The sequence below is a fragment of the Vanacampus margaritifer genome, chromosome 2 (assembly GCF_051991255.1).
Source record: "Vanacampus margaritifer isolate UIUO_Vmar chromosome 2, RoL_Vmar_1.0, whole genome shotgun sequence".
Classification (NCBI taxonomy): domain Eukaryota; kingdom Metazoa; phylum Chordata; class Actinopteri; order Syngnathiformes; family Syngnathidae; genus Vanacampus; species Vanacampus margaritifer.
In genome coordinates, this window is record NC_135433.1 from 52,932,260 (window position 1) to 52,945,927 (window position 13,668).

The 13,668-nt window shown below is 39.6% G+C and overlaps 1 protein-coding gene across 2 annotated transcripts; it reads right to left on the bottom strand.

Annotated features, from left to right (window-relative positions):
- Positions 1–1,051: 1,051 nt before the first annotated feature.
- Positions 1,052–9,954, bottom strand: tnnt1 (troponin T type 1 (skeletal, slow)). 2 transcript variants are annotated; one of them, XM_077557550.1, is made up of 13 exons: positions 9,858–9,954; positions 6,684–6,711; positions 6,584–6,600; positions 6,362–6,484; positions 3,664–3,685; positions 3,245–3,305; positions 2,964–3,080; positions 2,613–2,690; positions 2,220–2,333; positions 2,026–2,135; positions 1,675–1,765; positions 1,360–1,400; positions 1,052–1,261 (listed from the first exon to the last, which is right to left on the bottom strand). In XM_077557550.1, the coding sequence occupies exons 2-13, from the start codon at positions 6,707–6,709 to the stop codon at positions 1,216–1,218; spliced, it is 846 nt and encodes a 281-aa protein (XP_077413676.1). In that variant the 5' UTR covers positions 6,710–6,711; positions 9,858–9,954; the 3' UTR covers positions 1,052–1,215. The 2 variants fall into 2 exon arrangements, with proteins under 2 accessions (XP_077413676.1, XP_077413677.1); XM_077557551.1 differs by lacking the exons at positions 6,362–6,484; positions 6,584–6,600; positions 6,684–6,711; positions 9,858–9,954 and adding an exon at positions 6,205–6,278.
- Between the last annotated feature and the right edge of the window lie 3,714 nt (positions 9,955–13,668).

Here is a 13,668-nt window from a genome sequence, read left to right on the forward strand (position 1 = left end):
TAAACTTGGCCCCCTGTCAACTTCTAAGTTGTGATCTTTCCGAAAGAGACATAATTTTCAATCACTGTCTGTCTCTCTCTCTCTCTCTCTCTCTCTCTCTTTATTTATATATATATATATATATATATATATATATATATATATATATATATAAAATGTATTTTATATTTATATAGTTTTTTTTCTTTTAAAGACACTTTTTCTAAACTTTTTTTTTTTTTTTTTGCCCTGAACATGCTGGTGTTCATCCTGTTGCATTAAACTTAACTTCTTCTTTCAGGGCTCTAACTTAAAAAATATCCACCCTAAAGACTATCATTTAGTATGATGTTGAGATCGCCAAGACAAAAGTGGATATTTGTATCATTTCTGTGTGACACTCCCATGCAAAGTTCTCACTCTTTAGGACTAACCCTAATTCATACTTCAATGCTTAATAACTCAAAACCTGTGGGGAGTTAAGGACACATATTTTAGAATGTTATGGTTATGGTGATTTATGGTTGAAAAGCAAACATTGACTCAATATTTTATCAACCTTGCGCTTTCTGTATAATTTAAACTTTAGATCTCAACGTAGATTCAATACTTAAGCTGAACTATGTTTCAACATGGATTCAACCACATTTTGCTATCTGGGTAGTACCAAAAACTAATAACACGGTTATCATTTTCTTAATAGATTTAACTCATCAGTACGGGTGGTAGTTTATACCCCCTATTGGAAGAAAATCTTGACTTAACATGCTCGCTCAAATCTTTAAGTCAAGGCGCTGGGTTTAAATGGCCCAGCTATGGGTCGGACAATATTTGGATCCATCACTTGATTAGCTATTTCACGCAATTTAGGTCACTTTTGAGGCAGCGGTTGAAAGAGTGTAACTAACTAACTAACTAAATAACTAAATGAAGATTGTTGTTATTCACCTTGTCAATGTGTAAAGTGTCATTTGTTAATATATGAACTTGTGACCTGGTGCTATATAAATAGACAACTTGAAAACAAAACCTGTTTTATGGAGGTAAAAAATAAACAAACAAACAAACAAAACAGAGAGCATGTTGTTTTATTATAATACATTATCAACAAACAATCAGTCTCACGTTCAGAGAAGCCATTTTTCTACTACATATTGAAGATTCCTGCTCTTGCTCTTCTCCTCTCCACGATGTTAATACTTTTAGTATGGATTTATGGTTCTTCCTTTTGCACTTTTACTTCCAGCGGCCACCCACCTTCCCTTTGCCATGCCCCTTTTTACTGTAACACACAGAGGAAAGTTTGACGTAGAAAGGGATCTGAAAAATGCCCCGACTTAACTTAATTGTGCAAAAACCCAAAAAGTCAATAGTACTCACAATTTCTGTGCGTGTTGGATTCTGTTGAGCAGCACAATAATCTGGATATAGCAAATAAGGTTATAATCAAAACAAATGATGACCTTTTTGGACAACAAGACTCTATTAGTCTTCACCATTGGTCATGCTTTGTTGTATGGACCAAAGGATGGAGCAGTGTTAAATTGTGAAAAAAAACTTTCAAACTTATTTTTAGGTTTCAAATAAAATAGAGTTAAATTTCTGTTGACAATAAGCCATCATTGAGGTCCATAGATGACAATACATGACAACAATGTAATAATACATTTCAGATTTCTTCATTGACCTGCTTACCTCGTATTTCTGGTGCTTCATATGCTCCATATAGTCAAATTTTTCAGACTCCAGCTGGTAGATCCAGTTCCACAACTCCTGGGCTCTTTGCCTGAAACATGAAGGGAAAAAAAGGGTTTTAAGTTTCAGAAGGAATGTTTCACACCATAATCCCTTGTTAACGGACACCTGGGTGGATCTCCCATGATTCATTTAGTACTGACTTACATTAATACAGTATTTGATAATAAATGTGTTTCTTTCATTATCATTATAACGAAATATAATTTAATAGCACAATGGACACACGCATACTTGTGAACCCGCAGAGTCGCAAGTTTCCAAATGACCAATAAAAGTCACGTGAATTACCTGAGGGAGTCCTCTCTCATACTGTCGATGCCAAGCGGTTGACGCCTGTCGGTCAGGGTCTTCTTCTTGACCTCTTTGCCGGTCATACGCTTGCCCTTCCTCGACTCAGCCTAGGACAGACACGCACACACCTTCGGTCAGTCAATGTCTATGCTGTATCCTTATTTCCTTCCCATCACTGGCAATAACAAGACCTTGGCCAGGAAGCCTCCAAAGTTGGCCCCAATGCCAGAGAGCACTTTCTTCTTCTTGGCGTCATCATCAGCCTTTTTCTTGGCTTCCTCGTCCTCTTTCCTCTGACGCTCCTCCTGTCAGATAAAAAGGGATATAATGGTTGTCATGTTGTATTGCTACTGATTACAAGTATTGGATTGGCAGGTGCTATCCTGGGAATTGAAGTTTAAGCACTTGGAACAGGTTTTGGTCCAATTTGAGTCTGTTTTGATCCAGAAACACCAGAACCCCCCCCCCCCCCCCCCCCCCCAAAAAAAAATAAACAATTAGTGTCAAGATACAGGAAAGAGTATCCTGTTTATGACATTATTGTTTGTATGGACGCATATTTGTGTTGTTGTTTTTTTTTTTACCGCAATCCTGTTCTGTCTGTCCTTCTCCTTCTCTGCTCGGACTCTTTGGATTTCTGCACGCTCTGACCGACGATGTTCCTGATGGAGGAGACGGGAAAAAAACCCTGTTCAAATGTATGTCTCTTTTTCCATTACAGTAATAATAATTATTTTTTATTGAAACTGTAACCCTGACAAATAACATGCTGTATATACTACACATAAACAAATAGGGTTTCCCAAAATGAATTACAACTGCACACCCACTATTTGAGGGGGATATGAATGGAACATAATGACAGAATGTGGTTTTACTGCAGCGTTTCGTCAGGTTCTCAAAAAAAAAAAGAAGTTATATATAGTGTAACTTACAATGCGTTCCTTGAGGCCAATCAGCTCCTCCTCATCCTTCTTCCTTTGTTCAAAGTGGACGTCGATCAGCGTGTGCAGCTCCAGCATGTCCTTTTCCATTCGCTTTCTGTGGATATCCTGGTGGACAAATGGCCTTGGAGTTACTTACTAGAGGTTCTAGTTGGGTTGCAGTTAACATTTTAAGATGATTTGGGCTTTTGCACTTGTTTATGACTTCCTCTTTCCAGTCTTAATAATAATAGAACAAGATGCAAAATAAAAGTTTGATAAAGTCGTCTTACGTCAAAATCCACTCTATCTCCTTCAGGAATTTTTGGTGGAGCAATTTGAGGCACCGGTGGTCTAAAGGAAAGGAGAAAAAACAAAGACTGAAGAAGCAGTAAGAAATAAAATGTCTTGGGGAAAAAATTGACACCAGAAGGACTTGGCCAACACCAGAAAACCAAGTCACCCTTTACATAAGCTCAAAAGACTTATTTTCTCTCTCTTTCTCTTTTCAAACCTGATGCAGTGTAAAAGGTCACTAAGAAGACCGTTTTAAAAATGACTACAACAGATGATACTGGGTTACACTGGCAACATTGGAACAATTAGCTCCCTACCACAATCAAAAGCCAAACATGCAAATGCAATACATTTTGTGCAATTCTCATGTGTCAGCAAAACAGAGCAAAAAAGAAAAATCAAAAAGGAGACCTACTTTGGTTTGGGACGTTCCTCCTCTGTTGAAAAGATGGGGGGTATTATCAGTATACAGGTAGTGGTGAGTGATAAAAGATGCACAAGATTAACAATGCAAAAAAAAATGGAAATATCAGCTGGTACAGTCTCTTATTACATTCCCTATCATTTATTTATTTAGAATTTTGGCAGTTTTGGTCTTCCATAATTAACAGGTGCATTCACCAACGCGCACGCAGACAGACAACTTCATGAGCTCTGCACAGCCGTTCTTCTTCTTTTCCTTTCGGTTTTTCCCTTCAGGGGTCGCCACAGCAAATCAGTTGCCTCCATCTAACCCTGTCCTCTGCATCCTCTGCTCCCACACCAATTACCTTCATGTCCTCTTTTACTACATCCATAAACCTCCTCTTTGGTCTTCCTCTAGACCTTCTGCCTAGCATTTGGAAACTCAGCATCCTTCTGCCAATAGACTGACTATCTCTCCTCTAGACATGTCCAAACCATCTCAGTCTGGCCTCTCTTACTTTATCGCTAAAGCCTCTAACATGTGCTGTCCCTCGGATGTACTCATTCCTCATTCTATCCATCCTGGTCACTCCCAAAGAGAACCTCAGCATCTTCATCTCCGGCACCTCCAGCTCTGCCTCCTGTCTTTTCCTCAGTGACACCGTCTCCAGACCAAACAACATTGCTGGTCTCACCACAGTTTTATAAACCTTTCCTTTCATTTTAGCTGAAACTCTTCTATCACACATCACACCTGACACTTTTCTCCACCCGTTCCAGCCTGCCTGCACACGCTTCGTCACTTCTTTTCCACACTCTCCATTGCTCTGGACTGTTGACCCTAAATACTTAAACTCCTCCACCTCTTGGAGAACCCTGTAACCTCAGTCTTCCACTTGGGTCCCTCCCATTCACACACAGATACTCCGTTTTGCTACGACTAACCTTCATTCCTCTCCTTTCCAGGGCAAACCTCCACGCCTCTAGCTTCTCCTCCACCTGTTCCCTGCTCTCACTACAGACCACAATGTCATCTGCAAACATGGAGTCCATGGAGTTTCCTGTCTAACCTTGTCTGTCATCCTGTCAATTGCCATAGTGAACAAGAAGGGGCTCAGAGATGATCCCTGATGTAGTTCCACCTCCACTTTGAACTCCTTTGCCACACCTACAGCACACCTCACCACTGTCTTACAGTCCTCGTACATGTCCTGCACCACTTGAACATACTTCCCTGCTACTCCAGACTTCCTCATACAAAATCACAGTTCCTCTCTGGGGACCCTATCATAAGCTTTCTCCAGATCTACAAAGACACAATGCAGCTCCTTCTGACCTCCTCTGTACATCCTCAAAGCAAATACTGCATCTGTGGTACTCTTTCTTTTTTGGGCATGAAACCATACATTGCTCACAAATGTTCACATCTGCCCTCAGTCGAGCTTCAACTACTCTTTCCCATAGCTTCATTGTGTGGCTCATTAGCTTTATTCCTCTGTAGTTGCCACAACTCTGCACGTCTCCCTTGTCCTTAAAAATGGGCACCAGCACACTTCTGTTCCTGATCCTGTTGAACAACCCAGTCAGACATTTTACTGCTACCTCTCCTAGATACTTCCATACCTCCACAGGTATATAATCAGGACCAAGTGCCTTTCCACTCTTCATCCTTACTAATCTTTGCTACTTCCTGGTCCACAACAGTCACCTCTTCTACTCTTTGTTCTCTCTCATTTTCCTCATTCATCAACTCTTCAAAGTACTCTTTCCATCTTCCCACCACACTACTGGCATCTACAGCCGTTATGGAAGTTAAAACAATGCAAAAGAATCAACTATTGACAAAAAGCAAGACAGAAGGAGACAAGCAAGTCTAAGAAGCATATTTAGCCCCTTGTGGATGTGAGCCCACAAGGTTTGTGTGCCTTTTTGTTTATTTGTCTTGACAATTGTTGTCTTTTATTTATTGTTTGTAAGTGCAATTTGTAATTATTTGCTTTATGTCCAGGTTTATACACAGTTCTCACGGGTTGCGAAGGAATAAACCCTGTATTTGGCTAAACCTCGTGTCGTGCTTCATGCTACATCCCGAGGGAGCTACATCAGCCTTATTGTAAATGTGAATGAGACTGCACAACTGTATATACACTTCTTAAATATGTAGGCTAAGACCACAATTGTAATGCAGAGGTAGGGGACCCTGGTCCTGGAGAGCCGCAGTCCTGACTGTTTTAGATGTCTCCTCTTACAACACACCTGATTCAATTAAGATCATTATCAGGCTTCTCCGGAGCTTGCTGATAAACTGATCATTGGAATCATCTGTGTCGAGGGAGGGAGATAGGACTACGGCTCTCCAGGACCAGCGTTCCCTACCTCTGATGTAATGTTCAAGTGGACCTAATGTGAATTCAGTAAATCTATTTTACATTCAAATGGTGAAATGTCAAGAACACTGCACTGTTGGATGGTTTCTTGTCATTTTTATGACCAGAAGACTAAAAAAGCGGTACTCAGTTGGTGGATCGGGACCCAAAAGTGAGTCGCGTACCAATTTTGGGTGGGTCGTGGACAGAAAACCCCCCAAAGAAAGTTGTATGAATTCCTATTCAGATTTTTTTTTTTCAGCAATCTCACGGAATATATCTGGAAAGTGACAAAAAGTGTTACTTCCTTGTGCTCTAGTGACTAGTTAACTCTGACATTACCTGTTTCATCCTCGTATACCTGCTCCTCCTCCTCCTCTTCCTCATGCTCATGCTGTCGCTCATATTCCTGCTCCTCCTCGTCTTCCTCTTGCTGCTGCGACTGTTCCTCCTCCTCCTCTAACTCTGGCAAGGAAAGACAGAAATCGTACACATCCTGTACTTTTATACTTTAGATTCATTCTTATGTGATTTGGCAATTATAAGAGATCCTCTGCACCTTACCTTCCTCTGCTTGGTCCCTGGACAAGGAACAAAGAAAGAAAATCAAGTATATACATTTCTGTTATTATTTATCAGAAAGACTCAGTGAATGGATACTCACTCGTACTCCTCTTCTATGTCAGACATGGCTGCAAGAAAGACAAGATCATCAATCAAGCAGGAGCTTGACGCACTCGAGTTTCAACAAAAAGATAACAATTAAAAAAATGATTTAGCCATCCATTCATCATCTGTACTGCTTCTCACTAGGGTCCCAGCGATCCCAGCTGACTTAGGGCGGAAAGTGTGACAATCCAATCTCCTAACCCTGTTTGACTTTCAGGTTTTTGGGATAGTATGAATCAAATTCTGTCTCATGATCCTTATCCATGGCCATGACGTGGAGTCCCTCAAGGGTCAATCCTGGGACCCCTTTTGGCCAGATATAAAAGCTTCCCAAAGACCCCAGCAGGTCCATATCAGCAATCAAAAACTAACTAAACTTCATTCCGTTGGCGCAATGTGTACTGCTGGATATTTTGTTTCAGAACATCTTTAATGTGAGAATGTGAGAGCCTTCATCGCCGTATCACAGGTGGCCACAGCGTCCCCTTTTCCTGGTTATGAATCACTTTAAATACACAGCCAGATAATACATGCTAAGATAGTTATAGCTATAAATTGTGTTCCCCGAGCTGCCATAGCTGTGACATAAAACAATGCAGACGCACACAAGGGATGTGCTGACACCTTCCTGGCAAAGGATGCTGGAGAACTGATGGAAGAACAGCAGGTGAGAATGTGACAAAGGTTAAACAAAGAGAGGTTGAGTTTCTGTCCCTTTCTTTCCGGCATTGCTCACACTTTGCTCTTAAATACACTCTTTATCCCTCCGTCACAGCCTTTCTGAAAGCCGCTAACTTGACTTATTTACACTTAATGGTTTGCATATTCCAAAGAGAAGGTGGAGTGACTGTTGCAGATTTCAGCACTTCTGTCAGCATAACTCATCAATGTGGGAAGCTGCCCGTACAATGCTAAAAGGAGAGAGGGAGTGGCAGGCTGAATAAAGCGGGGGATTTAGGAAGCGTCGGGATCCAGCAGGCAAAAAGCGCTGGTCTTAGGTGGGATCATTTTAGTCAACAACAGTACGTGTGTTATAAGTTCCCCACAATTGGTTTTATAGGGAAAAAATGCACCTCAGAGAAATTTGCCTGAGGAAAGGTAAGTATGTATACAAGTCATGGTTCCATGCAGTATTGCATGCATTTAAATGTGTGGTTGAAAAGGAATTGTGAGGCAACACGAGCAGGCTTTTTCTGCAAGACTTTCAAAGATGACATCATGAAAGGACGAACGCTTGAGCTATGTCAACAGATTAATCCTTAAGGTCACACAAATGCCATCCTACTCTTGCTCACAGTGCATAACTGGCATAACTGCATGTGTCTGGGTATTGCTATAATAAAATGTGACCTATTCACCAGCGGAGAATTTCTTGGCAGAACGGTGATTCTCATGTCTACCTCACAGGCTTGATAAACTTTTAGTTAGACAGTTAGGTTGCATGAAATGTCATTTGTGATATCACATGAGACGCATGGATATCACACACCTTTGTTCAGTGAGGATTAAAGTATCAACTCTGAACTTTATTTTCTGTTTCTCTGGAAAATGACTCCAGGAGAAGGACTTGCTCAAGAAGTGCTGTTAGCAAATGAATGTGAGGAGCGGAAAAACAATGTGCAGTGTTTATAAAACACCCCCCTGTCGAAATGTCAGCTAAAAATGAGACCAAATTAAAAAATAAAAAATCTGAAGTTTTTTCCACCTTTAAAGTGACCTATAACCTGTTAAATTTAATTCAAAATAACCTACATAAAAATGCACACCCTCAAACTGATAATTAGTTGCAGCACCATTGGCTTTTATTAAAACACAAAGTGGGTAGGAGTCCATCAGTGTGGCAATATTTGCCCACTTTTTGTAAAACGCTCCATCACCCGTGCACAGCCCTCTTCAAATCACCCCACAGTTGGACAATTGGATTCAGGTCTGGACCGTGGTTGGTCATCCCCAAACTTGAATCTTCTTCTGGTGAAGACATTCTTTTATTGAGGTGGATGTGTGCTTTAGGCAATTGTCATGTTCCTCTTCAACTTGATAATTCTCTCTACTTGGCAATGGTCCCAGTTTCAGTTGAAGAAAACTGCCCCAAAATGTGATCCTGCTATGATTCACTGGGGGTATGGCACCCCTTCTGGTGATGAGCAGTGTTGTGTTTGTGACTAACATCAATTCTGGAATTATAGCTGAAAAGTTCAACCTTGGTTTCATCATACCAAAACACATTTTTTCCCATGCGTTTTGTCCTGCCTTTTTGCAAAATGTAGCCAGGCTTTGTTATTATTCTTGTAAAATAAGGGTTTTGTCTTGATGAAGAATATGAAGAAAACAATACTTGTCACATGTACTGGACAGCCAGAATTTGGCAGAAATTTCTGCAGCTCCTTCAATATTATCAGGCAGTTTTCGTCTTGCCTTTTCATCAATTTTAGAAGGACTTCCAGTTCTTGGTTATGTCCTGTCACTGCAACACTGTATAGTCTCCGCTGTAGTTTTTTCCCATTGTTGTACAGGTAATAGGTCAAATTCATGGAGGAAAAAGCTGTGAAATAATTTAACTTGGTCCCATTTTTTTATATCACAAAAACAGGCATTTGAAAAGGGGTGTGTAAACATTCAACATCCGGAAATCTTCAGCTTCACCATAAGAATCACAAGCTCTCCCAATGTTTGTATTTAGTTATTTATATACTTATATTACAGTTGTTGTTTACTGCAAACACTAACTGCAAGTAGCTGTCAGACATTTAAAAGCTCACGGACAAAAGAGAAAGAGGTGCTAACTAGCAAACACTATCGTTGAATGAATGGATTACTCAGGAAGTGTTTAAGGGCCATTGGCACTTTCATCATCTTCTATTAAGAATGAAATGACAAATATCGTATGCATTCTGTGCAAAACAACGTCTCGTAGCATTTTATCAGTGGGTTATTTCATCATATAGTATATTTTAATGATACATACCATACCATCTACATGAATGACACAATCAGGTAGCCTATGCAACATCTAACATGTGTTTGCCTGAAAATTAAATGTACTAATAACTCACAATATAAGACATTAACTTGGTGATGAATAAGTTAACACCAAGCAATTACTTTTTCTTCAATGTAATTAACTTATCAAAGAAGAATATCCCAAACCCAATGAGGAAGACAAACAGACCTGTATGAGGGTGCGAGATCAGTTGACAGACAAGCAGGACTGCGACTACTGTGTAAAGAAGGGGAGTTTTATAGTAAGGGGGAACAGTGTGTGTGTGTGTGTGTATGCTCTATGGGTGACTAGGTGCCCATGCATTCACCAACTATGATGAAGTGTTTGAATATACCGTTCCAAAATAGCTGCCAGCGCGTGTGCAAACTTGCAGGTGTGCGTGCGTGGTCAGGGCCGACGGCCATGGGCGGATTAAGTGGCCGCAAGATGAGCACCCTGTGGGATTAAGGGGAACAGTGGGCTGACCTCACAGGACAAATGGAGGCTTGTGGCCCAGGACAGGTGGAGAGGGAATGACTAAATGAAAGAGAGGGTGGGGCAGGAGACAAAGCTGGCAGAGAGGCATTAGTGCAGGGCGGAAAGGCTATTTATACATATAATTTAGTGTGAGCAAAAGCCTCCATTAGACTTGTTGTTATATTAATGCTACGAGGACCATTTATAACTCCAGTGCCACTCAATACACCCAAGATGAACTCATGGAGGATGTTAACCAGACCAGTGGTACCATTTTAGTGTATTGTTTACACAAGAATAGGGAGTGTGTGTAAAACTAACAGCCAAAAGGGACTGTCAACATTAGGTTAATCCAAAGTGAATATATTAAGTTTAATGAACTCAAAATTAATTAAACTAAATATATTCACTTTGGATTAATTTAGTTCAATTGTGTGTTACCAATAGAAGCAATTAAGTTGATCAACAATTTTCTTTTTTTTGAGTGCACCTTCATCAACGACCATTGTCAAAAGGATATGCCATGTTTGTGAATAAGTGCACTTTTAATATAGGCCTGTTGACTTTTTGGTTGTTGAGAGATCTTAGTTTTGTTCATTCGGTAATCTTACTAATTCGACATGTCATTATCATTCCTCTTCTGTGTTTGCGTGAGTGTGTGCTCATTAATTCACCTAAAACCTATTAGAAATCCCATACCGTTCACCTAAACTGAATACTTCAGAATCCCGCTAGAGTTGTGAAGTTGTCAGGAGACCCGAGGAAGGATCAAAGAAAAGAAAGAAAAGTGAACTTTCACTCAGGGTTCTCACTAAACCTGCTCTGTGAAATGGACCCCAGGTGGACAATCACGGGATCTGATGAGGCTGAAGCGGGACAAAACACCATCAGCTCCGCTAACAGTAGTGAAGCAGTGACTTCCTCTCAAAGAGCTCTGGGTTATGGTCCACGTGGAACAGTTGAGATCCCGCCGGATGTAATGTTTTGTCCGGTATCTGCTCACAAAGCCATGTCTCTGTGAAGCGCAAAAGACAAACGTCCCCGTTTCCCCTCATCTGCAGTGCCAGCTTGGCCATCTGAGGAGTGTGCGTTGGAGAGGGAACTCCAAGGAAAGGTGTTCTTGCCCTATTTACACTCCTTCTTCTACGGCATCTCAAATTTTTGACCCCCTAAAAATGACCAAATCCGTAGAAGAAGGTGCTAAAAATATTGGCCGTAGAATTCTTTTTGTTTAGGAGCTTGTCACGGGTATAAGAGCACACAAACATGCGCGTAACACACAAAAAACATCTTGGTTACAAAAGAGTACGCGAGGTTCTGTCATTATTAGATCATCAGATAACCAGTAGTTACAGCCTATTTGACATAGAGAGGCAAAATCAAATAAAACAATTGTACTTATGAGTAAAAGCTCATATTAAATGTTTTTCCAAGTATTTATTAGTTGCAATTTTCCATCTAATTTTTCCATATTCAGTGTTCCTTTTGGATTATATGACACTGGATAAAAGCTAAAGCCTAACTGACTTAGATTAATCCTCCACATGGATCAAAACATTTGTTAGTAGAGCTTGAAAGAATTATTGCAGCCTCAACTATGCTTACTTTAAGATAAACAACAGAATGTGTTACATTGCATTATAATCCGCAAATGATTTAGTTGAGCGGTTCGTTAGCACCTGAAACTGAACCAGAAAAGTTGAAGGAAAAGACCACATGTACCGCGTTGCATGTTTAAACGTCCTGCAGGTTTTGGATGTTTCCCTTCTCCAACACAGCTGATTTATATGATCGGCTCATCAGCAAGCTCCGCATAAGTCTGATAACGATACTCACCTGTGATGGAGGAGGGATACATCTAAAACCTGCAGGACAGAGTTTGCTCACGCCTGATAAGAGGATGGGATCGGAGCGAGGGTTTCAGTTGTGGATGCTCAGCAACAGTAATCATTGATTTGTGAAGATCCATTGTAAGGTCTTTATTCAACCAAAAGGTCCTCAAACAGATTGAACAACTTGACATGACAAACGGAGACATTTATGGGTAGGCCATGCAGATTTTGATCAGGATTTTGATCCAGACCAAAATGGTACCATAGACGATCATTCACTGAGTAATTACTTTAAGGTTAAACAATTTGATGGTTATATAAAAAATGAAAATGATATATCAATTGTTCACGTCAATAGAAGAAGTTTATATGCACATTTCCATAAAATATGCAATTTTGTTTTACAGACTTTGAAGAAACCATATAACATTAGCAGAGACTTAAGCGGATGATTTTAGACAACATGCATCACGTTAACAGAGAGAGGGGAAAGTTGGACGAGTAGCTTTGTTTGTAGATGCAACACTTCCTTATTGTATAAAGGATTACATGTGCTTTGCAATTGACAAAATCATGGAATGCATAACTATTTAAATAGCAACGAAAGAGACGAAAAATGTAATGGTGAGTTATGTCTACAGGAAATTGTTCCCACAATAACCAAACCCAGCAGAATAACGGTAGAGAGAGCCACACTCATTGATAATATATAATACAAAATACTGTTCAATAGATAGTGGATTACTAATAATTGATATCTCGGATCATCTGCCTGTGTTCACTATCCAAAATTACACACATATCATAGCACCATGATCTTACCGTGATCTGTCCTATTGTGTGGAAATTTGGGGTACCACTTTTAAAACTAACCCAAAAGCGGATATGCATATTGCAAAAGCGAGTGATTAGGCTCATACACAACACTCAGAATTTATTCATGAACTCAAAGATCATGAAATTCACTGACGTAGTTGACTTGCCAAACAGCTCGAGTGGTATAAAAGGCAGCAAAACAATATGCTACCTGTCAACTTAGAAGACTGTTAAACTACATCATACCTTTAAGGCACTATACAAAACACAATGAAGAGAAACACTATTAAATGCATATCAATTAGAAAACTATACTATATTTTACTATAAGTATAATATGGTTTAGTATAGGTAGAGGCATACTATGTATATAGGGATTATTTGTATTATTACGGTATATTAAGAGTGAATGTTTGGATGCGTAAAGGTGGATATACTGTACTATTTTATATGTACTATAATCGTGTATATTGCTTATACATAAACCTGTATGTCTGTACACAACTAGGGATTATAAGAAAGGGACAGGACTGGATAAGATAAAATGCTTCCTTCTGCACCTTCTCATAAGCACACCTGTTTATTATATTTGGGTATAAGATGGTTAATATTGTTCATTTTTATTTGACCTTTTTTGTTCATTTGTAATCTAATTGCCAATTTTACTGGTGAATTTATTTTGTTTGTATAATATTGTATGGGATGAGTAAAACAAATTATTATTATTATTGGACTAAAAGATTTCACGATGATATACGTACATACAGTATACTAGAATTATTATCGCTTGTTATTAAAGTCAAAGGTCTAGAAAATGGGTGGATCTGGTTTTGTAAAAGCAACAAGGACCAAGAGCAAAAACTGCATCCTGCATC